Source organism: Cylas formicarius, unplaced genomic scaffold (genome assembly GCF_029955315.1).
Source record: "Cylas formicarius isolate icCylForm1 unplaced genomic scaffold, icCylForm1.1 PGA_scaffold_3__17_contigs__length_32017465, whole genome shotgun sequence".
Taxonomy (NCBI): Eukaryota; Metazoa; Arthropoda; class Insecta; order Coleoptera; family Brentidae; genus Cylas; species Cylas formicarius.
Window position 1 is genome coordinate 8,951,026 of NW_026844326.1, and position 26,200 is coordinate 8,977,225.

Here is a 26,200-nt window from a genome sequence, read left to right on the forward strand (position 1 = left end):
TAGCTCGAATATAACGGATATTAGTGGTCATACCCACAAATTGTTGAAGAAGGGGTTTTGTTAGACTGAAGGGCATGGGGTTGTATAATCACAGCTTTTACAATGTCATCCTCGTTTAGAGCATCCTCACTATCATACCAGTAGCAAAGTTCTTTGAGGTCCTGCATTATTATTGCCATTTTTGATTAGATATTAATTTAGTAGCAAAAATAGTGAATAAACTTTTGTCTAATTAGTCACAACTTTCCCTATTCCCTAAAATTTACCGTTGTGCAATGTGCAGTGTTATCGTGAAGTCCTATACAAGGTATAAGGTATAGCTCGTATATTGTTGGTTGCATATGCTACTTATCTTGTTGGAAAGTCTAAAGTCGACGATATTTTATTACCTCCAATCAACTAACAAAGCAAGCGACCGAGAAATGTTTTAAGAGAAACATTTCGCTAATAAATTATTTAAAATGAATACGGTTTGGTTAATAATATCCAGTGTTGTGGTATATTTATTTTATTTAAAGTTCATTAAACCGTCTTTTTACTGGAAGCAAAGAGGTGTGTTTCACGTAAACCCCTATTCGAGACTAATCCGGGTGTTCTTTTCCGATAAAACGTTCCTGGACATTATCAGGAATGCGTACGAAGAATTCCCTTGTAAAAGGTAAGTCAATCCTGTAAGTATTTTTACGAAACCTACTAAAGAAAAAACGATTCTGGTATTTGCGCAGTGATTTTACCGATTCTTGTTGTATGTACGTCCTTCGTTCGTTAACCTGGTTGCGGCCCGTTGTTTATTGGTTAGTCTAGGTCATTCATTAAAATACGGGTTATTACACCGTAGAACCACGCGCCTATTGGATACGGTGCTGACACATAACTTGGTACAAAGGTACAAAGGTGCTTATATTATATTATTAAGATACTCCTCCTATTATAGGTACTCAAATTAACTTGTTAAATTACTACCCAAGTACAGATCGATAGTCTAAGTAGGTTTTACATATTTGTTTCACTATAATAATTAAAAGTTTTTTATCATTTGACACTAGCATATGACATTAATTGTTATAGTCACGATGGTTAAATAAATTTATTAATTATACCTAATTTATATTAAGTCATTTTTGTATTGTATTGATATATTAAAAAAAATTAAGGGTGATCAAAAATTAGTTCTAAAAATATAGAGAAAAAAATCGTCAAAAGTCATTTTAGTTTCGCCCCAATTTTATGATTTTATCGTATTTAGCATTTAAAAGCGGGCGAACTTGGATGAGGTGGCCAATTTAAGGAAATTGTAGACCTGCTGTTGGACTCTATACTATGTGGAATTCCACTGTGGTATTCTGCTATGGCATCTACTATGGAGATGAAAATCTTTTTTTGACGCAATGCGAATGGTGCACGTGACGTCTATTGGCCTCCAAATTCGAAATTATATTTCGTTAAGATGCGACTATTTCAGTCGACAGAAAGAAGGGAAAATTGATAACTTAAAGACATTATTACTATTGTGTGATATTATTCACCCATACCAACTAAATGTACTAAAACTAACCTTAGTATTCTGTGAGTATCAGTTTATACTTGGTAGTTGATATATTTAATTTTCTTTAATTTTACACTCATTTTTTTAAGCTAACAATAACATTTTCATATTGTAAAACTGTTTATGGTTTTTATAGATTTTTTTATATAGGTACTGACCCTAAAAAAGTTAAATTTTTATTGTTATGAATTTCACGAATGCGTAATATCTTGGTTAAACATGTCAACCTCTGGTTCGGTAGTAACTTTTAAACTAGACCGCGCCGGAGTTATCGTGATAAATTTATTCTAATATGCTCTTGTTGATGATACATTACACAATAAAAGGCATTTATTATTATCGTTATGTAGGTAGTTAATTGTGGCAAGATGCTGCCAATTAACGCAGTTAATGTGTTGGTTGGCGAACAAGAGGAGATTTTGGAAAATATCGGTAATAAAAATATGGAGGAAAGAATGATGAGGGATAAGGAACTGAAATCCACTTTAAAACTGCACATAACTACTTAAAAACCCACTTTCTTCGATTGATACTAGGTTTTTCTTCCATTTTCAAACAGATTCCAGTCAAAATCGGCTCCTCCGACTCATGTCGTACCTAAAACCGCATCAAAACTGCAGATATGAGCTTAAACTATCATTTTTTGATCCAAACAGTTACATATTCATGTCAATATCTTGCAAATACTAGTCATCGGCGTCTTCGGGCATTATAGCAACGAAAACCTTAATAAACCAATAGATTTCGACATAAAACCCCCTTTCTGAGTCAAATAGTTACCGATTTCGATAAGTTCCCAGTCAGAATCTGCTTTTTCGCTTCTTATTGTACCCAAATCTACCGTTGAAAAGCAGATATGTACTTAAAACCCCTCTTTTTGAGACAAATAATTGGTTTTCGCTCTTGATTTCGAGTAGATTATAGTCAAAACCTGCATTTTCATAACTTAGCATAGTGAAATATACCTTAAAACTTCTTCAAACGATACTAGATTTAAGCATTTATTTCGAATTAACAAGGACCATTAAGAATGTAATGAGTCATTACGTTCTTAATGGTATTCTTCCCGACTTGGAACTAATAATTCTATTGCAATACCAGGAGTAATAATATATTTCAATCCCTCAAAACATAGACGAGTATATCTCAGGTATGACATTCGATACTTCAGTTTTTGACATATCGAATTTGGTCGATTGTGAATGCGACAGTGGTATTCAATGTTCACCGCTGAGATAATTTTTTTGTATTTAAATAACAATAACAATAAAAACGGTGACATGAAACTGAAGTTTCTGTACTGCTTGACTGCTTTTTATCAACATGTTTTGCTGTTATAGTATTTTTGCAATGGAAAAAATCTACAAGTTTTATAAATAATTAGCCTTGTTTAAAATTTTTAGTTAATTTTTGATCACCTTTATTTATTATTTAAATACAAAATACAATAATAAATCTGAATATAAAATACAATAAAGGAGATCCTTTTCTATGCGAAAATCAACCAAGAAGTCAATTTTTATGTCACTTTTGACATATAATTCAAAATATGTCTGAAAAAGAAAGACCAGATAAGTTAATGTTAGTTGTCCACAAAAATACAACTTCCTGTGTGTAACAAGCTAGTAACCTATAAGTCTGAGTGAACAACTTTTGTTTCACATTTTTTACAGGTTCTGAGAGTTCGATGAAATTAATTATTTATTTATTATTGAACATTTTAAACAATTTCATGTTGCAAAAACCAAAATGATTTGATAAGACCGAAATCTAGGAAACAATTCAACTTCGTTGAAAATTCCTTAAGTTCTTTCCTTAAAAACAGCCGAATTTACAAAATTTTAAATAATTTTGTTCAAAATATTATGCTATTATGTTATGCTTTCACGTATTTTTTTATATTTTTAGTTGTAATTTCAAAATACCCTTTTCCAATCTATGTTACATATGAGGTATAATTGCAATAAAAAGTAAATAGAGTAAATTAAAGGTTTTTTGTTTTTTTAATTAATAACTTCAAGATATACTTTTCCAATGTTTGTTACATATGAGGGTCATTCAATAAGTACAAAAAATGTTGTAGGGCAGTTTTTTTTATTTTTAAAAGGTTTCCAATTTCAATTTACAAAAAACAGACATTTGTTTGGGCGACCACCTCCTCGTTAGACGTAAACTCTTCTTCTTTCAATTTCTCCAAGTCTGGAACAAGTGATTGTCACTGACGACCAATGCCGTAACAATTCCGATAATGTCGTATCAATGTCGAGTAATCAATGTAGATAATTTGGCGGGTATCCCAAAAGATCGTGGCCATAACATAACGCTCGCACAAAGCCACGGTTTTGACAATTTTTCCTTGGATCTGCAGTGTAGTAATGTCTCCATATTTCATTACCCGTTATGAACAGACTCAGAGTCGATTACACCATTGCGTTTCACCCAATTGTAATCAGTTGCAAACTCAGTACCAGGATCTTCGTCCAAGCTTTAATTTCTTTCCAGTATCAAGAGAACACTAATGTTTAATCACTGCTCGAATTTCCGTTTTTTTATAGACAAATTAGAGAAAACTATATAATGCGTACAGCTTGAACTTTGGCAGTTGACAAGCTAGACACCTTAGAATTAGTTACTTGAAAGTTTCTTTCAAAAATTAAAAAAAGATATTTTCAATACTATAATCGTCATCTCTTGGATTTCCTAACCGACCCCCGTAAATTTCCGCCTAGGTGTTCACCCAAATATCTCGAAGTATTGTTTTGTAGCCATAAATGCTTTACGAACGACTCTTTTAGGTATTATGGGAGTTTCCAGTTTTTGCGTCCATCGCTGTTGGTTAGAGACCTGGAATTGGCGAAGAAGATAACCATAAAAGACTTTGACCACTTCCACGATCATTTCACGTTGGCCAACGATAACGATCTCGTTCTTAGCTCCAACTTATTCGCCCTCAAGGGTACTACTTTATTCACTCAATTGAACAATAATCTTGACTACGTTAATTTCAGGGGAAAAATGGCGAGATATGAGGTCGACTCTAAGTCCCGCATTTTCCAGCAGTAAAATGAAGCAAATGTTCGTTTTGATGACGGAAACGGCGGAAAGTTTCACGGACTATTTGGTCGCCAGTAGTGAAAACAAACCGCGCGAGTACGAAACAAAAGACCTCTTTACCAAGTACACTAACGACGTGATCGCCAGCTGTGCTTTCGGAATAAAATGCGATTCGCTAAGAGAGGACAAGAACGAATTTTATAAAATGGGACAGAACATCTCCAATACCTTCAAAAGGATCCTGTCCCTGAAAGGATTGCTGAATGTTTTCTTCCCCAAACTCTGCCAGGTAGAAAACTTTTATTTAAAAGTGCTTACTTTTCTAAATCTGCTTTTAAATGGCCATTATAGGATAGAACTACCAGCTATACCCTCACTTTATACATTTTAGTCGAGGGTTTGGTAGATTTTACATAAAGTTCACGTTCAAGTGAGACTTTGCTGAGTGAATTCATGGAGTTTTGCAAACAGGTATCCAACATCTAATGATCGTAGAAAAAGTATAGTACGCAACAAGTTCAGTGTTGTTAAAGTAATCGATTTGGTTTGGTATAGTTTGTTCTCGTTGATAGAGCTTCGGCTTATTGTTAGGTACTTGGCCTCCAGATTTAAATACGTTTTTAGATGAGACAAAAACTTGCTTATTTGTAGTAACTTGCAACTTCGCGTGGTTGAAACATATTAATTTCCTAATTCTAAAATTTTGAGAGTACAGACTATAGTTCAGAAGATAATTTGTGGGACGAATAAGTTGTACCTAATTGTTAACTAAAATTTTTGATTTTATTAGAGTTCTGAAGATATTTTATGAAATTTTCTTTTCAAAGAAAGTTCCACAAGTTAATACTATTCTCAAAACTTCTGGATTACCTTTGCGTCGCATATTGATATTTTTTTACCGGTTTTGTCATTGATTTAAAATCTTATAATAATCTTCGATATTCTTATTAACATAAAATCAGAACTAACATTTGTTCATTTAGTTTACAGAAAACCTATGCACACAAACCGATCCTTAAACAATTGACACATTATCATCCTGCCCAAGAATCATCGGTTATCAATTTTTTTGTTTACAAAGCCCTAAAATTATCTCAACCCGAGTGACAGAATTAAAAAAACTAATATCTGCTCTTATCTTTAATAATTTTCACAGTGTAGATATTAAGTGTTCTATCACAAGAGTCGATAAATGAACTCGCACGCACACGTAACCTGAAACCTAAAAATCGCACATAGGGGGCCTCCGTCTTAACCGCGACCCCCTTGACACTGGTGACGTTGGTGTCCATTTTTTAGCTGCGTCTTCCTCAAACAGTATATAACGCGGTACAAAGAAGAATGAAAACTAGTTACAATTAGGCTCTGAAGAAGCCAACAGTATGATTGCCGAAAGGTCAGCCAGTCCAATTTATCAACAACGGAGGCAGGAGGAATGCAGAAGATTTGTAAATTAATTTTGTGTAAAATGAAAATTTAGATTTTTAAGATTTATAGCTGTTCGGGTGATCATCAGCTATTAAAAGAACTTAGTCAGATTTGGTCTTACTGATGTAAATGAATTGTCCTTTATTTTACTTGCTTGATGCTTCTGAAAACTTTTATTTTTTTCCCAAAATCTAAGGGATGTTCATTTTTAAATGGCGTGCCCATAAAGAAAAACGCATGATATAGAGACCATTGTCAACTGCTGTTTCAGAATCTTGGCGTTATGCCACTGCCAACGGTATACGTGTATCACACGGTATTACAAATTGTTTACTCAACAAATTTACTTTCAGTTCACTCATATAATCATAAATACCCCACTTCTTTCTCAAATTTGCTTGGAACTAGGACGTTTAAATACACTAAAAATTCTCTAGATCTAAGTTTATACAATCTAATTCCAAATTAAGGCACAAACTTGCTACTTAAAAATTTTAAAACTGAAATAAAAATTTTTTTTGAGCATTGTTTTTACTCTGTAGACGAATACAAACAGAAAATAAGCGATATTACCTGATTACCTGATTCTTGATGGTGGCCACTGTTTGGTTGTGTTCGGTATTGTCTTTTTTTTATTTTTCTTCTTATGGCGCCGTCTCCTTTCGAAGGTTGCCGATCCAAATAGCTAACGTGGTTCTAAATACGGCCATACGGAAGATCTCGAGCGATGAGCAACCAAACCATCGTCGAATCTCCTTCAACCAAGAGTTTTGGCGCCTACCGACCGACGTTTTGCCTTGGACTTTGCCTTCTATGATTAGGCGCAGAAGTTCATACTTTTCACCTCGCATTATGTGCCCAATATAATGAGTTTTTCTTTCTTTGACGGTAAGCATAAGTTCTTTTTGTTTTCTCATGCGATTAAGAACTTCTACGTTTGTTACTCTTTGGACCCATGATATTCTTAGTATACGATGGTAAATGTACATTTCAAATGCATCTATTTTCTCTTCTAGTGATGGGTTTAGGGTCCAACTCTCACATCCGTACAGAAAAACCGAGAAAACATAGCATCTGACCATGCGTACCCTGAGCCCCACGCTCAAATCTGATCTCACGAAAAGTCGTTTCATATTCAAGAATGTTTTTCTGGCCTGTTCTATGCGGCATCTGACTTCTTTCCTTGGATCACATTGATGATTTATGATGCTCCCCAAATATTTGTATGAAGACACTTGTTCCACCGCAGCACCATCAACATTCAGACGAACCTGAACAGGTGTCTTGGTAAATGCAATGACCTTAGTTTTTGTAGTGTTTATGAGGAGGTCAGCGTTTTCGCTATATCGCACTATGTGACCCATTAGCCTCTGCAGATCCTGCGCATTCTCGGCTAGCACAACGGTGTCGTCGGCATATCTAATGTTGTTGATTATTTTCCCCTTGACCTTAATGCCTTACACCTCTTATAATCATGATTGCCTCTGATGTTGTTTCTTCAATTTTCACTACTGCGTTTTGCTTCCAGTAGAGATTTATAATTAATCGGATTTCTTCTCTACCTATTCCAGTTTTTTTGAGTACTTCTATGAGCTTTTGGTGTTTAACGCAGTCGAAAGCTTTTTTATAATCTATGAAACAAGCGACTACATTGACATTCATGTCCCTGCATGGCTGAGTTAGAACGTTCAGCGCGAATAGCGCTTCACGAGTACCTAAGCCACTGCGGAATCCAAATTGAGTTTCATTTAGTTAGTATTCGCCTTTCTTGTAAATTCTGGTGTGAATTATTCGGAGGAATATTTTGAGAACATGTGACATCAGGCTTATCATGCGGTATTCATCAAAATTCGAAGCATGGGTTTTCTTGGGCAGGGTAATAAATGTTGAGCGCAACCAGTCTGTTGGGACAGTCCCTGTACGGTAGATTGTGTTAAATATTGAGGTTAGCAGTTGCAGTCCCTTTCCCTCTTGTTCGGCTATGAGTTTTATAAGTTCGGCATGAATATTGTCTGGGCCGGTTGCTTTTCCGTCTCTCTGGGTTTTTATTGCGTTTATTACTTCGCCTTTGGTGATATCAGGGCCACTTTCGTTTATATTTTCATCCGCTTCTGGTGCTACGTTTGGTCTACTATCATTGAATAGTTCTTCTACGTACTCCTTCCATCTTTGGAGTTTATTATCTATACCTAAGATGATATCGTTATTTTTGTTACGTAAGGTGGTTGTTGGACGTTTCTTGTAGCAGTTTGCAATCTCTTTAACTTTTTTAATCCTATTTTAACTATTTTTAATCCTGTTTGTTTTTATATGTTATGTATTACGTTGTTAAACCTATTATTATTGTAGATGTAGATAAAAATACATACACAAATAAAAAAACTATCTATCTTCCAGGTATCTTCCATCGCCAAAACAATTTAACAAAGCTACTATAATATTTTTCCACGTCAGTAATTCCATTCCAATAGTCCTCAATAAATAATATTTTAATACCTCGTCATTTTCTTGACCACAGGTTGTAAAAATAAAATCTCCAGCTGATAGATGGTAAAACAATAAACATTTTTAGTAAAGTTAAATTCATACCTTGTGCAATTGGCGATTGATTAGAGTTTAAATAAATTTGGCTATTTTATACTAAATTTAAAGAAAATTAATGTTTAATTGTTTAAAATGTTCTTAAATTTGAACTTTAAATTTAGATTCCTAAAATTATTTCCAACCTGATGAAGAGGGGGGATGAGAGTAAAACAATATGATTGTTTGGACACTAACATATTCTTCCTATTGGATTATCGATAGGGGAAAGTAGCACATGGACACTAATCTGTCCTTCCTGTTGGATTATTCTTGGATTGTCTCCTTTAACCCTCAGTCGCACTTGTTTTGGTTGAAACCCATGTTTTATGATCAAATCGGCCGAATGACGCGGTTTTGACAGAGAACTGCCCCACATCCTACCGACTGCGCTAGTCGAGATTTTCAAACCACGGATCTCGGTTTTTAAACACTCTTTTATTTGATTTATACTATGCTCAAGCGTTTGATTAAAAAAATCCAAATGATTATAAAGCAAGTTATGCATGTATTTAGAATATTCCTATGGGAAAAGAAAAGAAAAGTTGATCAACTACTACAGGCACTCGTTTATTAAACAGTCGCTTCACTCGCGACCAAATAAACTCGTAACTAAAATGGCGTTTATCAAAGTTGTTGCTTAATATAATACATCTTATTTTCTACTCTATAAAACCCCGTTATGCATTTTAATTATCACTTAACACCTCAGCATCAAAATTTGTCGTTTGATATTGAAAGCATTGATGAGATTGTGAAGTTCGTCAGTTCTGATGGTTCTGTATGTGTTGCATTCAGCACGTCACACAAAATTCTTTTTTAATTTGTTAAATCGTAATTTTATTCGGTAGCGTCGTAGAAAAAGTGTGAAACACATTTATAAACTTCTCCAAATACGCTTTTTGAAATCCGTCTTATTAATTTTTGCAAAAGAAATACGTAAGAGACAGCTAAATGCCAATTGAGCTCCTTTCTTTGTTGAATGGTTGATGTTTATTTACTGTTATATGACGTCATTGGACAACAAGAGCGTTCTGTTTTTCGCTATATAAACACAAATTTTCATAAACAACAAATTACTAAAACAAATATCTTCGTTTTTACAGGCATTAGGCGTGGGCGTATTTGACGACGCGGTTACGCGTTTCTTCAAACGAATCGTGGTAGACACGATATCCGTTAGGGAAAAGGGGGACGTAGTGCGACCCGATATGATCCATTTGTTGATGGAAGCACGAAAGGGTAGGTTAAAGTATGACGGAGCCGATATAGGCACATCTGGATTCGCAACAGTCGACGAATCAAATCTCATGCAAAGCGCGAAACGCAAAATAGATCTTACTGATGACGTCATCACCGCTCAAGCGTAAGTGTTAATAGTAACGATGTCCAAATAAAATCGTATTAGATTATTTTGACCGACGGTTTGGAAATGTGTTCACCACCAAAGACATTAGACTACGTTAACAAAATAAGTATCTTCATACTTCATTTTTGCCACGAGTGGAGCAAGTGTTTAATTAATGACTATCAGATTAAGTTAACTTGTTCCATGCTATACTTTTTGTACGATCCTTAAGTTTTTGGTTGATCGACAGGTGATCGTGAGACACCCCAGACTATAAGATTGACATATTAAAAAGGTCATATGTTACAAAACCCAATGCGCATGCAACATCTTGTGAACGCTTTATAGGGACAATATATATTATGTGTGAAAGCCTTGTAGAAATCTTTTATGCCAAATCATAGATTTGGATTTTGATTCGGATTTGCAAATATTACAGTGGACGAGTTAATTAATTAAAAAACATCTATCGATATGCCGAGTAGGTAAGCATGGAAATCTTATCAGGGAACTCCCAAAAACCATATCCAATGTTGCTATACAGAAAATAACCCGTTTTCCACTCGCATCACGAGAGTTTCAAAATTATGTATTGCTTCATCACCTTGAAACCCTCGGAAGATATAAAACTACCCCCAATAATGAAATAGCTTGTCCTGGATATCGAAATAGACCATCGAAGAACGACTTAGGACAGCTTTGCTTTGCTCAACCACCTTGAAATGGCTGTCACAGTTTTTTTTTATTTCTATGTTTAATTTTAAGTTAATTTTCAGAAGGTTTGATTAGTTATTTTACAAAAAAAAAGTACAACCTACATGATAACCACGGCTTCTAATTCGGAAACAATCCAATTTTTTTTCTTTAAATGGGACACCCCCATCAGATTTTTTTGAGATTGCGCATTTTGGGGCATTTCATTTATATGTTCCCGACGGTTTCAAGGTGGTGGAACAAGTGGTAAAATCTAAGTGGCTCTTTAATGGTACAATTTAATATCTGGGATAACGTCAGATTTTTTTGAGATTGCAAAATAGTTATAAAATTAATTTATTTTTTTGCGTGAAGTGAGGGGAAAAGCGGTTAACCTCGGTATAGCAACATTGGATATGGTTTTTGGGTTTTCTCGGATAACATTTCCGTGCTTACTTACCCAAGATATCCCCAGGAATATGTTTTTTTTTTAATTAAGGTGAGTAGCTGTAATATTTGAATAAGCCAATCCAAATCCAAATTTAACTTAAGCCACATAAAATTGGCATTAGAATAAAAGGGGAGTTTCAAAATACTTTTATGGGATAAGTAAGCAATTTCGATTCTTGCACCATGCTTTTTTTGATTCACTTAAAAAAACGGACTATCACGAAAGCGCCGAAAGTCTACCAAAATTAAAACATAAGTTTTAGTTAAGTTAGGCAAAACACAAAAAAACACGTAAAATAAATTTGCTATAAGGCATTTTATATAGCAAATCCGGCAATACAGTAAATCGGTGTACAGGCCGCAATAGTGCTGCAAAGCAGTAATTAATGACTTATCTGAAAAAAAGCAACTACTAAAAAAACACTTTGTTTGATTATATCGTATGTCTTTCAGCCTTTTTAATGTTTAAAGTTGAAAAAAAAAACATATATATATATATATATATATATATATATATATATATATATATATATATATATATATATATATATATATATATATACAATTTTCAGGTTAATTTTCTTCATTGCCGGGTTTGAAACTTCGTCGACGTTATTGAGCTTTTTATCGTACGAACTGGCCCTTAATCCGGCCATTCAAAAGCATCTCCAAGACGAAATTGACGAAACGATGAAACTTAACGGAGGGCAAATCAAATACGACGAACTGTTAAAGATGAAGTACGTCGACCAAGTGATTTCGGAAACGCTGAGGAAGTATCCCCCCGCACTAGCGTTGAATAGGATTTGTACGAAGGTATGTCTCTTTTTTAGGATCTATGGTATCCTTCGTCGTCGATCTCTATCGCAAAAATTGACTTCAAGCAAATGACTTTCTTTGGTAGATAGAAGAAATTTACGCCCTGCTACACTGTTCCACCAGATATGTACGGTCTCAACGTATGAAAAAAAATATCGAAGTACAGGAGCAACTCAAAATACATGTCACCAAACAAGTGTTCCAAACCATGACTACGTCCAAAATACACATCCCTTAAAAAAATTGGACCTGAAACTGGTTTCTTATTAATATTTATAAAACAGGTTGAGAGCAGTTTTGAAATTTTGACAGGACGTAAAGGTTCCAAAAATTGTAATAACTTTTTTTTGGCCTTTTCTCTTATAAAATTGGAAAGTTGAATTATGCACACGTGCTTGATTTCACTTATATACACTGTTCTCTGTTTTATTTCCATTTTTAAATACATAGTCGCGATCCTATTTAATTTCAAAGTGATTGTTTCTAACTTGATTTTCAGCAACATTAATTCGCCTAAGTAACCCTTGTAGACTATCCACTTCTGTGGTATTCATAGAATTGCGCAATATTACCTCGCGGATAATAATCTAATGGGTTTAAGTCAGACGAGCGAGGTGGTCAATTTACGAGCACATCTCCGGGCGAGTATAATAATAATAATAAATATCCTTTATCAAAATACGACAAAAAGAACTTACTACCAATAGAGTTGAACAGTGATGGTGTGTTACTCCACCTAACAAGAATTAACAAGAACAAGAATTAACAAGAATTTAACAAGAAAAAAATTAACAAATATAAATGTCAGGCTCTAGGTGAACCAAAATTCACAATATGACAATTTTAAACCAATCAAAGGGGAATAAAAGTAAAAAAAATATATTTTTAAAAAAAGAAAGAAAAAGAAAAAAAATAGACACTGAAAAAAATTAACAAATTAAACGGTTCAGCCTGTCCTTAATTTTAATCTACTCTTTTAATTTATTTTTAAATGTAGAAGCAGATGAACAAGTAATAATATCCAGTGCGTTAAATGTTAAAACAGCTCTGGAAACGCAGTCGTACTATGCTTGAGAACATAGAACTGGTTACGGCGGCAAGCCGTCCTGTTATGTATATCACTAACCCTGACCAGTCTGTCAAAGAGATACCGGGGCTTTTCGTACCTTGTACTTTTATACATTAACGTAGACAGATGCACAAAATACCTTTCAGACAGATTTAAGCACTGGGAATCCTTGAGTTGCTTAGTTATATGCTGTATTTTTGTAAGCTGTAATTGGTATTTCCGTCTTAGAGCCGGCTAGTATACAATGTTATACAATGTGAGAGTCACACAATTTAAGTCTAAAATATTTTCAGTTTATCGTAGGACATCTGCAGTAAATAAGACAAGTGAGAATCAAAAAGCGGCTTACTATCAAATTCAAATGGAGCACCATTCAAGGGAAGTTTAGTTCATTATACTGGATGATTTCCTCTTTTTTATTGTCAAAAAGAACAACCTGCCTATTGGAATCATTGCATATCAGACCATGGGCTTTGGAAAATGCCACTGAAAGAGAAACCTACATCTTTGATCAAGAATGATAAGTATATTTTGCATATCATCAGCATACTGATGAGAATAATATTTATTTAGTTGCCTAGAGAAGGTAGACGTGTAAATCAAGGAGAATCTTCTTCTTCTTACTACGCCCTCTCCTTTCGAAGGTCGGCGATCCAAATGGCTATTGTGGCTCGGGAAACTGCAGCCCGGAATATTTCTATTGATGAGCGATTAAACCACCTCCTGAGGTCCTTGAGCCACGAGTTTTGACGTCTTCCTATCGATCTTTTACCTTGGACTTTGCCCTCTATTATCAGCCTCAGAAATTCATATTTTTCGCCCCTCATAACATGGCCAAGATACTGCACTTTTCTCTGTTTTATTATATTTAATAATTCGCGAGACCCGTGCATGCGATTCAAAACCTCATTATTGGTGATTTTCTGTACCCATGAGATCCGCAGTATTCTTCTATATATGTACATCTCGAACGCTTCTAGTCTCTTCTCTGTTTGAGCATCGAGTGTCCAGCTCTCGCATCCATAAAGCAAAACAGAGAAGATGAAGCATCTCACCATTCTCAATCTGAGCTCAAGACTTATGTCAGATCTTATGAAGAATACCCTCATGCTCATAAATGTTCTTCTCGCCTGCTCGATTCTCGACAATATTTCCTTCTTCGGATTACATTGGCTATTGATATTGGCTCCCAGGTATTTGATTGAGTCGACTTGTTCAACTGGCTTCCCATTAACATTTAGATGTACATGAGTAACCGTTTTTGAGAACGCTAGTGTTTTGGTTTTGGCGACATTTAATTGCAATCCGAAAAAGTGGCTATAATGGACTATGCGATCTATCATGATTTGTAGCTCGGACGGACTGCTTGCCATGACAACAGTGTCGTCCGCGTACCTGATATTGGTTATGCTGATGCCATTGATCTTTATTCCTCCGTTAATTCCATCCATTGCCTCTCTGAATATAGCCTCCGAGTAGAGGTTAAACAATAGTGGGGACAGCACACAACCCTGGCGAACTCCCCTCTTGATCAGTATCTCATCTGATATGTTTTGCTCGATGTTGACCACTGCTGTTTGCCTCCAGTAAAGTTCTGAAATAATACGTAAGTCCTGCTCATCGATACCGGTTGCTGTTAGTATTTCGATCATCTTTTGATGGTTGACGCAATCGAATGCTTTGCGGTAGTCGATAAAACATGCATATACGCTTACATTCATGTCCCTGCATCTTTGTGTTAACACTTTCAGAGAGAAGAGTGCTTCGCGTGTACCTAGTCCGTTTCGGAATCCAAACTGAGTTTCGCCTATTTGCAGTTCGCATTTCCTGTATATTCTTGTGTGGACAATTCTAAAAAATATTTTGAGCACGTGGGACATGAGGCTAATCATTCTATAATCGTCACAATTAGAGGCATTGACTTTTTTGGGCAGCGTTATAAAAGTTGACTTTAGCCAATCGGCTGGTATCTTGCCCGAACTATAGATCTTGTTAAACAGTGATGTTATCAAATCCAAGCTTTTGCCTTCATTATCTGCTATTAGTTTAAGTGTTTCTGCATGAATTTTGTCTGGCCCAGTAGCTTTTCTATTTTTTTGTGATCTGATGGCGTGCATGACCTCATATTTGGATATTACTGGACCTTTTTCGTTTAGTTCGCTGTTATATGAGGGTGGGGTGTGTGTTCTTTCGTCGTTGTATAGCTGTTCGATGTACTCATGCCATCTTTTCAGTTTAGCATCTATTCCCGTAATTATTTCATTGTGTTTGTCCCTAAGTATTGATGCATGGTGTCGCCTGTGTTTGCCTGTCATCTCTTTTATTCTTTTATGCAGATTAAAGCTGTCATGTTTTGATTGTAGCTCCTCTATTTCTTGGCATTTTGCTATCAACCATTGTTCCTTTGCCTCTCTGCATTTCTTTCTAATAGTTCTATTTAGTTGTTTGTATTCTGTCGGCTTTGTTTTAAGTTTCCTTCTCTCATTCATTAGGTCCATAATTTCCTGTGTCATCCACTCTTTCTTCCTGTCGTTCTTTATGTAGCCGATGTCCTGTTCCTCTATGTTGGTTATTTTGTTTTTAAATATGTTCCATGTCGTCTCTATTTCCCTTTCTGGTGCCAAACTGACTGCTGCTTCTATTTCTCTTTCTATTTTCAAACTTATTTCTTGTTTCTTTTTGGTGTTATTCAGTTGTGCAAAGTCTATTTGTTTTGTGGTCTTTTCCCTTTTGGTATTCATAAATCGTTTGAGTTTGAAGTCTATCACCACAGGATTGTGATCACTATTAATGTCTGCGCCAGGGTATGTTTTCACTGCTTTTATGTATTTTTTGAATTCCTGTCCTATGAGAATAAAATCAATCTGGTTTCTGATAATCGTCCCCTCTCTGTCTGCAGGTGATCTCCAGGTATATAGTCTTCTGGGGTGAAGCTTAAAAAAGGTGTTAGTTATGATTAGGTTGTTTTCTACACAGAACTGTATCAGTCTGTCGCCTCTTTCATTGCGCGTTCCAAGACCGTAATTCCCTACACTATCTCCATCAGAACCACGGCCTACCTTGGCATTGAAGTCACCAATAACCATACTTATTTCACCCTTCCTTGTCAGTCGCATGGCTTCATCAACTTGGGAGTAGAATTCTTCGATTTCTTGGTCTGATTTGTCCTGTGTTGGAGCGTAGATCTGGATTATGTTTAAATTTCTGTGGGTTGTTTGTAGTTTTAGCATCATGACCCTATCACTTAGGGGAATGAACTCTGTCACTGACTTTGCTATTCTCTCTGAGACAAGTATTGCCGTTCCATATCTATGGTCCGGATCAGTGCCTCCTGAATAGTACATGGTCCCTCTTTTAGTTTTTTGTTTTCCAGAGTTAGGCCATCTGACTTCACTCATTCCCATGATGTCTATGTTCAATCTGTTCATCTCGCATTCAACGTTTGTAAGTTTTCCTGCCATAAATAAGCTGCGTGTATTCCATGTGGCAATGCGGACGATTTTACCGTAGATTTTGAATTTTTCGCTGTCTCTATCTGCATATTTCTCACTAGTGGAAGACGGGGGTATTCTTCGCACCCTCTCCCCACTTAAGGGGTGCCCCGGACTGAGGGCCATTTTTGTGTTTTCTTCAGCCATTGAGATTTTTTGGAAAGTATAATACAGTAAGAGTTCCGTTTCTTTTCTGTATCGCAGTACCACAACTATTAAAACTGCTACAGTCATACTTGTAGTGATCCAGTAATGAGCCGGTCCAGAGTCATTTTCTTTGCGCCCCATCCTGGTACTGGTGGTCGCTGCTGCCCTCCACCAGGGATATTTATTGACCTCCCAGTCTAGATCCGTACTGTTCTGCGTTAACAGGATCACCTCGAGTAGGATGTGGCTCTGCACCACGCAGTACGGTCCTGGCTGAGGAGAGGCTATGTGTGCTTTTAGGCACGGACGCGTCACCCAGCCCTGGTTGTCATGAGGACCAGTGCCCAGTCATCCCGAAGCAAAGGTGCTACCTCTCTAACAAACCTTGAACCTTGAATAATATTTATTTAGTTGCCTAGAGAAGGTAGACGTGTAAATCAAGGAGAATAAAGGTCATAAAATCAAAATTGAGGAACACCACATATCCCAACGGCGACCTCCCAAGTAACTTTTCATAAAAGTAATCGCAGTGTATGCATGGTAATATTCTATAACAATTCCACAATATCATTTGTAAGGAAATTGGAGTAATCATTAGCTAGTAATAATTTAATCGATTTGGCAAAACAAAATGACCTTTTAGCGTATTACCGATGATACCTGTCTGAACATTGTTGAAAACCAATGTTGACGTTGTGAGTGTTAAAAGTTTTCTCTTGAAATTGTTGCCTCGTCAGACCATAGTTTTTTTTCCAAAATATCGTGATGGGTGATTCCGACCAGGAATTTTAATGCTATTTGAGCATTTTCCTTCATTCCGTTTAGCACCCTTTCACAATCATAATTTCCCATATGCTTTCCTAAAATTAATATCTGTTATTTATGACCCCCAATTTTTACAAACTTATTTTAAGTTAATATATCTTATCTTTAACCAGGGGGATAAACTAGCATCTTATTAGTACCGATATTTATCCTCTTATTTGTTGAAAATTATTTCGTCTAAATTATTAAAAGCTTTTATTATTATGTATCCCAAACAATTCCAGACGATTTGTGCTTTTATTGCGCATTAAATATCGAGAACAAACTCGCAGGTTCGCCGAACCATTGAGGACGTGTTTATTCAACCGTGTTATTCATATAAATATAATAGATCCGGCGAATATAATTTGACGTTAATGCTTTTAATAAAGAAAAAATTATTGTAAGAAATTAATGTAGGAAAAATTCATTTTTTCGGCTTATCCAAATTTTACTAATTCCGTTTTTTATAGTTTATTTTAGAAACGCTTAGAGTAATAATTTAAGATTTTAATTATTTTTGATGTCTGCTATAAATGCGATGCTAACAAATAGGCTGTCGTGTTATTTTTGACGGCTTATATAATGGCCTCCATTACTGACAAAGTAAAGAGAAATGAATGACACTTTAAGTGTTGAGAGCAAAAACCTAAAATCATGGAAACGCTAGTATATGGTGCTGGAAAGCTACTTTAAACGGTTCATATATTCATTTTTTAACGATGCGGCTAGTTCCGATCATGGCGCCAAATTTGAACCGAATAGGTTACTCGAGACGTACACACTAGTAGAAGTCTACCGTCGAAAAATGTAACCTTCATTTTAAAGCTAATAAAATCTTACATATATAAAGCCAAAAAAATTATAAATAATAATAATATGTTCTCCTTCTTATTTGAATAATGTTTGATTCCTAATGTTCCTCTTTTTATCATTTTCTTCAGTTTTTCTTTGTTCTATGTGCGTTTTAAATTTGCTGTAGAGATCTACATGCATTTTAAATTCTTCGTGAATCTTCAATTATCCTTTGGTTTGAAAATCCTGCAATTGATTTTTAAAAAATTGCCTCTTGTTGAACTTCTGACAATCTCTGCTTTGCTCAACAGTGTGCCTTACATGAATTTCCACAAACTTTCCAGCGACAGATTCTTTAAAAAGAAATAAAGTCTGTAATAATAACATTAATTAGATAATATTTTAAGGGTATGTTTCATGAATATGAATACTACATCCAGTTTTCGCACTGCATTTTTTAGCTTTTCAGTATATACTGCAGATTATTGACAGGGACCTTCTTATTATCAATTTAGGTTTACATGGCAATAAAGACTCTGCGCCAGAATGGATAAAGAACGTTTTATCTGGCAGATCTCATCAGAATAAGACTAAAAAGAACGTTTCTGGTCATAGGGATGGCAAATGCAGTGTGCCATAGGAAAGCGTGTTGAGACCGCTTTTGTTCATTATCTATATAAATTATACGTACAAAGTTCAAGAAAAAATATTTGCTTATGACACCTTTATGTCAGTCAATGCGGATTTCAAGGAAGTAGCTATTAACCTGAATATAGAAATGTATCAAATATGTAAAACCAAACAGCTCAAATACCAAATGCAAATTGGTTCTAAAGTAAAGTAAAATCAAAAATTCTAAAACTAGGGTGATAGAATTGAATTTGCTTCCAAAACTAACTACTTAGGAGTGATCTTTGATAGACAGTTATGTTATAATAATCACTTGGAATATATATTCAAAAAAGATGTCCGTATCGCGTATATGCATATATCTCTGCTTTTATCACACCTGTATAATAGTATAATTTTGAATTATTTTTCATATGCTGTTTCATCTTAAAGTTAAGCATCTTACAGGTACAACAAAATAGGATTATTTGAATTAAATTGAACTGTGATATTCTCCTATTGGGAGTATATTAGACCAGCTTAATTGGCACTATAGAAATATGGTAAATTTAATTAGAAATCTATAAAACTTCAAATCTTTTATGTTAAAAGCATAACCATAACCACTTTTGATGATGAATGAATGAATGATGAAACTCTATGCTAGCGACAGAAATACTAAAGCAGTAACAAAGGGAGCGGAAGACTGAAGTAAGACCACAGAACTGGCGAAAAACAATCCAGCATCTCATTAATGAAGATGAGAAACGTGCGAAACAATAAAAGTTGTTTAAGTATTCGTTGTCCCTTTGCATGTTTAATGACGTTTCATTACTCTACAGCTCTCTGAAATAGACTTTAATACTCTGCTTGAAATTCGATCGCACTGTATAACTAACCCGGTCTAAGGGTAAACTTACCGAAGTCGATAAAGATGTAGTGCTAAAAACGGATAAAGATGTTAAAGTAATGGACGAAAGAGATAGATAATGAAAACAATTACCATGAAAACGTTAATGACACACTTTGCGAAATTTCTGTTATTTGTACATTGATAAGATGGAATGGATTATTCAATAAAGAATACTAACAAAAGTCTGGAGATATCGATATTGGCAATGGCCAAGTAAATTTTTTATGCAGAAAGAATGACTCTTTCCTAGTGTAAAGTGAAAACAAGTTCAACTTTACTGGGTAAAAAAAATAAAAAAACATTAATTTATTATTATATATGAAAGTGCCTTATAGGCATTAGATGGAAACCAAATTTGGATTTCCCCTTTAGAAAAGTGGCTTAAAACATTACATTCAGAGGACAATCTACAACGGCTCCTTCACCTCTTTAATCAAGAAGCTAAGCGATTAAACATGATAATGAACATGAACAAGACTAAATTCATGACATCTAAAGACCCGATATGACGTACATCAGACATTGATACGGAAAACGTTAAGTAAATGCTAGAAAGCTTTTCGTAATTGTGGATGCTTAACAGATACTATAACGAACACAATTGTAAACCAAAAATATGTAAAAGCGCAGATAGATCTGTATTAACCTATGGCGCATAGGGTCGATCAGATACCACAATACAAATGATGCATGTTAGAGTAAGTGAGAAATTTGGACCTTAAAGAACAAAGTGGAACCCAAGACATGACAAAATAGGTTAGAATAAGAAGAAATTTCTGGAATAAACAATTAAATAGAAAGAACAACGACATACTGCTAAAAATTGATACCTTCGGAAAGAAGATCCAGAGGAAGACTGAGGAAGAGTTGAAAAAATGCTTGACCATCGTCATCAGAAGACGTTTTACCAGGATAAACAGGCGATACCATATAGGAAACGGTATTGAAAGAAGAAAAATCTTGAATTTGGTATTTTTCTCTGTTTTAAATTATTATAGTTTTTTGAAAAAGTTTTATTTTCGCAAGTCCAAAATTTGACATCATATTTATTAAATAAATGGTTTTATTTTGATTTATAGCGTTTTTCTTTTTGCCAGGACTATCTAATACCGGCACAACTAGCCCGCGAAACAGACCTTCTGCTGGAAAAAGGGTGTTTGGTCGCGATACCCGTATACGGATTTCACATGGACCCCAAATACTTTCCTGAACCAGACAAATTTGACCCTGAGCGATTTAACGAAGAGAACAAGCAACGAATCGTGTCTGGAAGCTATTTACCTTTCGGGAGTGGTCCGAGAAATTGCATAGGCGAGTACAAAACTGTGCTACGATTCGTCTGAAATTCCGAGAATCTTAATTGGCTATGGAAACGGGGCGTAAAAACTGTGACCAGACTATCTGATTCGATACGGTAATCCCCACGGTTACATAAGCTGATATCCGTGAAGGCCACTGTTTCGACTCGCTGTTGGATTCTTCCGTCTAGCGAACTAACAGTTTTTCGAAGTTTCACTGTTGTTATTAAATCTCTAAACTGTGAGAAATTACAAATGTTTTAAAATTTTGTTTCTACTTACTTCGATATAATAAATTTCCCAGCAAAATAATCGAAATTTACTTAAATTTCCATCCTATTTAATTATTTTAAATCGGAGTTAAGTTTAGAATGAATGTCTGACTATAATTGAAGGCAGGCTCTCTGATAAAGGCAAGGTTCAGAAACAGATAAAATTACTGAAATTTAATTAACTGACAAATTAATGCTTTACAAAACTTTACACATTTGGGCGATATAAAAAAGCCGCCAAATATATTATTTAGCTTTGCGAAAGTCAAAATTGATGCACTTTAAAAAACATTTCGAAGAACACAGCTATGTGCCTTTGTGTGCAGATATCCAAATATACAAGGGAATAAAGAATAGAAAGAAAATAGAGATACTAGATAACAGAATATCATGATTGAGTTGAACATGTCTCATACAAATTTTATTGTGAATGTTCTCATTGATCCAGAAAGTTTTTATGGTATAACAACAAAAAATGACGGGTTTTTTGACATTTTTATTTATTTAATCGTGTCTGACTACAACTTGTGACTAGAAATTATTAGATATTGTTCATATATCACTTCAGTGTCTGGCGCATTTCACAGCATTTTCATTGCACGTCCAAAGGTCCCGGATGGTACATGGGGCTCGTAGGGATTGACACGCTAGAAGGTGCTCCATTGTCTGGGATTCTCCACATTCACACGTTTCCTCTTCCACGTATCCCCATTTCAGGAGGTTGTTCTTGGATCTCCCCATTTGGCACCGGAGTCGGTTGATGGTTTTCCAGGTACCCCAGTCTAAGTCAGAGCCTGCAGGAAGTTTTTCTTTTATATTCCATGTTGGAATGTCGTTGATTGCTAGGCGCTGTTCCCATTTTGTCTCCCTGGTAGCAGTTTTAGAGGCTGTGAGGGGCTGTGTAGATTGCATAAAGCCTCGCCTTGATTTCAGTCTGGCCGCTGCCAGAATATATTGGTACATAGGATGTTTGGGGTCTTCACATTGTCTGCTTCGTTCGGCCCTGGCTAGGGTTTCCCTACGTATTTGCGGTGGTACAATTCCAGCTAGCATGTAAAGCTGATCAAGGTTAGTGGGTTTTAGGTATCCGGTTATTAATCTACACGTGTCCTGCAGGACAGGGTCCAGTCTATAGGCATGTGATGATCTCTCCCATACGGGGGATGCATACTCGGCTGCGGAGTAGCACAGTGCGAGGGCCGAGGAGCGCAGGACGTTTGGGTCTGTCCCCCATCGAGCATTAGTCAGTTTCCGGAGAATGCCGTTTCTGGTGTTGACTTTGACCTTGGTTTTATCGATATGCTTTCTGAACGTTAGGGAGCGGTCTATTGTAACACCTAGATAGACTGGGTTTGGGCAGTGTTGCAGTCTGACTGAGTTCCATTCTATTTGTAGTTCCCTTCTCGCCTGTCGGTTATTGAGGTGGAATAGGCATGTCTCCGTTTTCGCTGGATTTGGGCGGAGCTGATTTGATCTGTAATAATCATTCAGTCTTGATAGGGATTCTGTTATTTGCTCCTCTATCTCTGCGATGCTTTTTGGCTGGCAGGTGATAGCTACGTCGTCGGCGTATATAAAGCTTGTTGTTGATGGGCCTATTGGTTGGTCGTTAGTATAAACATTGAAAAGCATGGGTGCTAGCACGTTACCTTGAGGAAGGCCATTCTTCTGGTTCCTCCAACGGCTTCTCGTTCCTTGGAACTCTACGTAGTATCTTCTGTTGGATAGCATTGTTTTTATCACTTTCGTCAGCTGGTAGTCTCCTGTCATTCTGAAAATTTTTTCCAGCAATATTTTATGGTTTATGGTGTCATATGCCGCCGTTAGATCTATAAAGACGGCCCCCGTTGTTTCCTTTCTCTCAATGTGTTGGGTGAGGCTTAGTACTTGACCAGTACAGAATTTCCCAGGTCTGAATCCTGTTTGCTGGGCAATTAGGTGGTTCTCGATTTGGGGAGCACAACAGTGACACCGGACGGTAGCTTTTAGCATCTTCCCTTGGTTTCCCCTGTTTAAGGACGGCTACGATTTTAGCTTTTAGCCACAATTTTGGGATTGTATTGTTGGTCCAGCGGGAGTTATACATTTGAAGAATCCAATTCTGGGCTGATGGGCCTAAGTTTATCAGGAACTCATTCAGGATTTCGTCTGGGCCTAACTTTGACATGACAATTGCGAATTGGAAACTTATTTGGAGGTTGCTTCTCGAAGGCGTTATGGGACAGTATTATTTAAATAAATAGAATCTTTCTTTTTTGTCTGTCGAGTTTTGGTTGAAATGGTCTAACTCTTTCGATTTTTGACTTATTTGCATTTGAAAATTTCAAAGATTTTTCCTATTTGCCTATTAGTTAGAAATAGTTAAAATCTGAAAAGTTACAGAAGACAAGAAAAAACCAATATTAAACAATAACAATTTTTATAATAGTGGTTTAAACATAATCTGAATTCGCTAATAAGTTCGAAACGTGCATCACAGACCCATACTCATATATATCGTTGAATTTGTCATTGAAAGGAGTATCCAAAAATGCAATAAAATGTAGGTTGTTAAAAAAAAACTTTGTTATACCACCCTGTATATAAAAAGTGACGATTCGGAAAATTAAAAAAATAAGGGTCATTTTAATAGAAACAACTATTTTTTTTGCTCGTGCCAAAACAAACTCGTTATTAAGATATAGGTATTAGATATTAATATAAATTCAAAACAAATCACATATACAAACGACAGCTAGGCAAAAATCACTTACAGATAACAAACCTATTATCATCTATCCAAGCAGGAAAAAATTAACAAAATCAATTGATTTGAGGTCCGTATCTGACAGGCGAAACGTGTCACCTGTTTTTTACCTTAAATTGATGTTTTGACAAATGATTATGGTAGATTTGTTTTGTTTCTTGTATTACCTGTAACACTTTGATAAAATTCTTCACTCAATCGTTTACTAAGCTCTCTCGCGATTCTTGAATAATGAAACTAAAATGGTGTTTCTCAAATTATTTAAGTGTACGTTAGTTCAGTTTACGCAATATTTTCCTAGGTTCGAGATTTGCACTTCTGGAGAGCAAAGTGGTGATCGTGAACTTGTTGTCCAAATTCAATATAGTCCGGACAGAGAAGACACAAGTGCCATTGCAGATGGCGAGAAGTGCTTTCATTTCCGCCAAAGGTGGAGTCTGGGTCGCTTTACAAAAGAGATAAACCCCTTTTTAATAAACATATTCCATATACACATTACGCAGTGGAGAAAACGAAGTTTTTAATGTGATATATTTGTTATAATTTGTTGTTGTGATTATCCTAATAAAACATTTATCTAGATTTGTATTTTATTTTTGCTTTTATTGTCGAAATTCAACGCCGCCCGTGTGACCGCGTCGATGACAATGAAAGCTGGTTAAATTCGGATAGCATCACCGTTTGCATCCTACCGACAATTAGCAGCACGTTTTGTTAATTATTAACGCCTTGGTGTGCGAGGTGAAATGGGCACACTCAACCGTCAACCAATAAAAGAAATTGAATTTAGAATAACTTGCAAATTAGTTTCAAAGGCGCGTGATTGTCAAACTGAATAATAATATTAATAAAAAATGTTGATACAATTTAAAGATACGCCGATAAAATTAAAAAAATTTAAAAGAAAGGAATGCCATTTGAGCACAAGACTAAGAATTTTCTGTGGTAATAAGAGGCTCCATAGAACTACTGAAAACTATCGAGCCTTTACAAGCAAGATGTCAGCCAATGAAGTGACAATCAAATCTGACTGTAGCATTTGTAATTTACTTATAAGACTCATTAAACATTCATTGCTACATAGTAGTTGTCACCATTTATGTATTACATTTTATTTATCTTTACTCTTCAAGTGGTTAGGAAGTTAATAAACCAAACTGTAGATTCAGACAAAACGTAGTGGCTCCGGAAGCGTATGTTTTAAATGTCAGTGACAGGTGACGGTATTTTTTACAATTTTTTAGTTCAATTCAAAGAAATCCTTATTTTCACAACTATATATTTAGTTCTTTACTCAAACTTAAATACCAGAAAAGTGGATATAATTTTTATTTCATTTTTCGAGCATTTTCAAAGTTTTTTATGACTTTTGTTTTAAAATGTAACGTCTGTAATATATTTTGCTTCAAATCCGAAACTGCCTCGAATGCAAGGTTTTGTGTAATTTGCCATGTAGAAGGTGCCGACTTGTCAAAATATTTATAGAGGGATAGAATAAAAAAAATGAAATGAAAAATATGATATTCTTATTAAGTATTAAGTACTAACCACACCGAGCAAAAAAGTGCTATATTTCAATTTAAATAATACCTTCCTTCTCATCTATTTTTTCATTAATTATTCCATTTCCTGTAGATTATACGATGAGCTGAATGAAGTATTGCACAACACTGAAATTTGAGACAACTGTGGCTATTTTTGTATTTGATTTTGCCCCTGTACCGTTTTGATTACCGGTTTGATACCTCCAGACTCGGAAACGAAAAGATAATAAACTCCGGATGGTTTGAAACACATAAATTATTAATTTTAATGATTAATGGATTGTTATAATTCAAATTTATTTTTAAAAAAACCTGCATTACAAATTGTGTTTCTATTTGTTTTATTTATATAAAAAAATAAGATTGTAATATATTTATATTTATCTTTCTTTTGTATCAAATAAGACAGCTGTGGGTAGAATTAGTGCCTGACCATATAAACCTGCAAATACTGCCTTTTTAATTTCGCCGAATTTTTAAAATTCACAGCGCAAAACATGTCGGGTCTGTAATACAGATTCAAATATATTTTGTATCTAAACTAATTTTATAATGTTCTTATTCTTGTGCTATTTTTTCCGTCTATAATAATGG

At 35.3% G+C, this 26,200-nt stretch overlaps 1 protein-coding gene across 2 annotated transcripts; it reads left to right on the forward strand.

Moving 5' to 3' along the window:
- The first annotated feature begins 382 nt into the window (after positions 1-382).
- Positions 383-24,638, forward strand: LOC132700150 (cytochrome P450 9e2-like). 2 transcript variants are annotated; one of them, XM_060667299.1, is made up of 7 exons: positions 383-658; positions 4,342-4,502; positions 4,555-4,889; positions 9,715-9,974; positions 11,672-11,915; positions 20,844-21,057; positions 24,364-24,638. In XM_060667299.1, exons 1-7 carry the CDS (start codon positions 462-464, stop codon positions 24,522-24,524), a joined length of 1,572 nt encoding a protein of 523 aa, XP_060523282.1. In that variant the 5' UTR covers positions 383-461; the 3' UTR covers positions 24,525-24,638. The 2 variants fall into 2 exon arrangements, with proteins under 2 accessions (XP_060523282.1, XP_060523283.1); XM_060667300.1 differs by lacking the exons at positions 20,844-21,057; positions 24,364-24,638 and adding an exon at positions 12,004-13,256.
- Positions 24,639-26,200: the final 1,562 nt, after the last annotated feature.

Excerpts from the sequence above, each read along its gene's own strand:
- LOC132700150 (XM_060667299.1), top strand. The coding sequence starts at position 462 with ATGAATACGGTTTGGTTAATAATATCCAGTGTTGTGGTATATTTATTT. Across the intron at positions 11,916-20,843 it reads TGAATAGGATTTGTACGAAG|GACTATCTAATACCGGCACA; the intron begins GTATGTCTCTTT and ends TCTTTTTGCCAG. Across the intron at positions 21,058-24,363 it reads TGGTCCGAGAAATTGCATAG|GTTCGAGATTTGCACTTCTG; the intron begins GCGAGTACAAAA and ends ATATTTTCCTAG.